Here is a 2,500-nt window from a genome sequence, read left to right as displayed (position 1 = left end):
TATTTTGTTTCATATTTCATACTCCAGCCCTCTATGGCAATTTATTGATTGCATGTTTATTTTAGTTTAGAAACAAAAGCAAATATTGTTCATTACATTTGGAAAGAACCTTTTTCTTTTTCTGTGAAGACGCAGTGAATAGTAGTTTAAAGTAATGTGCAGTTATTTACCTTTCCCACATTTTGACTCGTATATACAGTATATTTCAGACGCTACCAATTTTTGAATCAATAAACCAAGGTTAAAAAAGATCCTTATAGTTCCGAAAATCTAAGTTATAAACTATACACGTTTACATTTACACGTTTTTTGTCTTTTTGATCATATATCTGCACCCTCTACGAAATAACGCATGTTGAAGATCAGATTGACCAAAGTCCTAGTACCTGTAGGAGATGGATGGCACCGAGGACTGAAAGCCTGTTCATCTTTTAGGAAAACCGAGTCTTAAATGTCACTCCATTCATTTGTATGATTATTGGTTATTGATGAATGCTTTTTGTTTGCACGTGTTGCCAGGAGACGGTGACGTGCAGCACGCTGAACGGGAAGAAGGAGGTCCTGCAGGCGGAGCTGGGCGACAAAGAGAAGTGGGACTTCCTGAACTTCGCCCAAGCGTGGAGCCCCAACGACGCGCCGACCGCCGGCCCCACGGACGACAAGGACGCCGTCTTCTTCTCTCACGTGAGTGGGTCTGAGGGGTAACCGTGGAAACCTAACGCGCTCGGGGAGGATGGCCACCTGTGTTCAGGGCAAATGGGACTCCTGTGTTCTTAGTTAGACGTCAAAAAGAACGAAACTCAGCCATGAAAGACACAGATGTTATGGTTATTCCTGGAAATGAAATGATTGCATAGAAGAGGGTTACTTTGAATGTATTTGACTTATTTCTCCTTTATGCAACGCTCACACAAACCCCCCTTTTCTTTCACAGTTCGAGAAGGACAAGCAGCACGACATTCGGTCCTTCTTTTCTCCCCGCGCGGAGAAGAAGCGGAAGAGACCTGGAGAGGAGGAGGAGCAGGAGGAGAAGGAGAAGAAGGATGAGTCCACCTCCACCTCCACCTCACCTCTCAGCCCCCCCCCCCAGACCGCCCCCCGACCGAGCCCTCCTGCCCCACTCCCACCCCCAGCAGCCCCCTCTCAGCAGACCGTGACTTTGCCCCCCCTAAGGTGAAGAGGCTGAGGCAAGCCAGCCCGGTGGCGCAGGGCAGGGGTAAGAGAGTGTCCTGGGTGGGTAAAAGCAGCCCCCTGGCCACCCTGATGGCCCCACGCCGGCTCTCCGAGGGGCAGAGGGGGGGGCAGAAATGGAGTTGTGGGGCATGTACCTACGCCAACACCAATCTGCTGCCCTACTGCGAGATGTGTGAGTCCCCACGGCCTGGACATGCCAGTGAGTGTAACACACACACACACACACATTTACACACACACTCATTTACACACACACACACATACACACACACATTTACACACACACACACACACACACACATTTACACACACACACACACACACACACACACACACACACACATTTGCACACACACTCACATACACACATTTACACACACACACACACACACATTTACACACACATTTACACACACACTCACATACACACACATTTACACACACACTCACACACACATTTACACACACACTCACATACACACATTTACACACACACATACACACACACACACACATTTACACACACACTCACATACACACATGCCTACACACATCCACATGCCATCAAACTCACACCCACGCAAATATTCTCAAAGATGTATATGTACACACATAGACACAACAAAGACACACATACACACACACACACACATGCTGTATAGTATACACTCCTGCACACATACTCTACACAGACACGCACAACGCTATCCAACACACACATCCTCACACACACTTTTAAACAAACAGGCTCTCACACATACACACTCACATAGACAAAGTTGCATGCAACCATGCAAACTAATATGTACACTCACACACACATACACACTCTCACATACACACACTCACATACACACTCACATTCATACAAAATGTATGCATGCCATCAAACAAACACCCACGCAAATATTCTCAAAGATGTTTGTATATGTGCACACACAGACACAACAAAGACACACACGAGGTATACACTCAAAACGCACTCCTACACACATACTCTGCATATGCATTCACATAGACACCCCCCGCCCCACACACACACACACACCTTCATTGAGCACTGTGTCTCATTACCTGACGCCCCATAACAAACCTTTACAAAGTTCCTGGAAAGGGTGTGTGTGTGTGTGAGAGAGAGCGCTCGCTTGTGTGTGTGTGTGTGTGTGTGCATGTGTGTGTGCGCGTGATGAAGGGTGAAATTAACAGTTCAAAAACAATGTGCAGGCAATAAATAGAAGGTGATAAAGAGTGCTGTTCTTCATGCTGCCTGCCAGCTCTGTTGAGTGTCAAGTGTGTAGGTAGTCCA

At 46.7% G+C, this 2,500-nt stretch overlaps 1 protein-coding gene across 1 annotated transcript in view; it reads left to right on the top strand.

The window, feature by feature from the left end:
- Positions 1–2,500, top strand: part of zranb3 (zinc finger, RAN-binding domain containing 3) — a 72,777-nt gene that overhangs the window by 45,097 nt on the left and 25,180 nt on the right. Inside the window, 3 exon segments of the mRNA XM_042702929.1 lie at positions 520–684; positions 935–1,168; positions 1,171–1,393. Coding sequence (XP_042558863.1) covers positions 520–684; positions 935–1,168; positions 1,171–1,393 — 622 coding nt within the window.

This window comes from Clupea harengus, chromosome 21 (genome assembly GCF_900700415.2).
Source record: "Clupea harengus chromosome 21, Ch_v2.0.2, whole genome shotgun sequence".
Classification (NCBI taxonomy): domain Eukaryota; kingdom Metazoa; phylum Chordata; class Actinopteri; order Clupeiformes; family Clupeidae; genus Clupea; species Clupea harengus.
The sequence above is the reverse complement of the archived record's forward strand: the minus strand, read 5'-3'. Positions and strand labels throughout refer to the sequence as shown.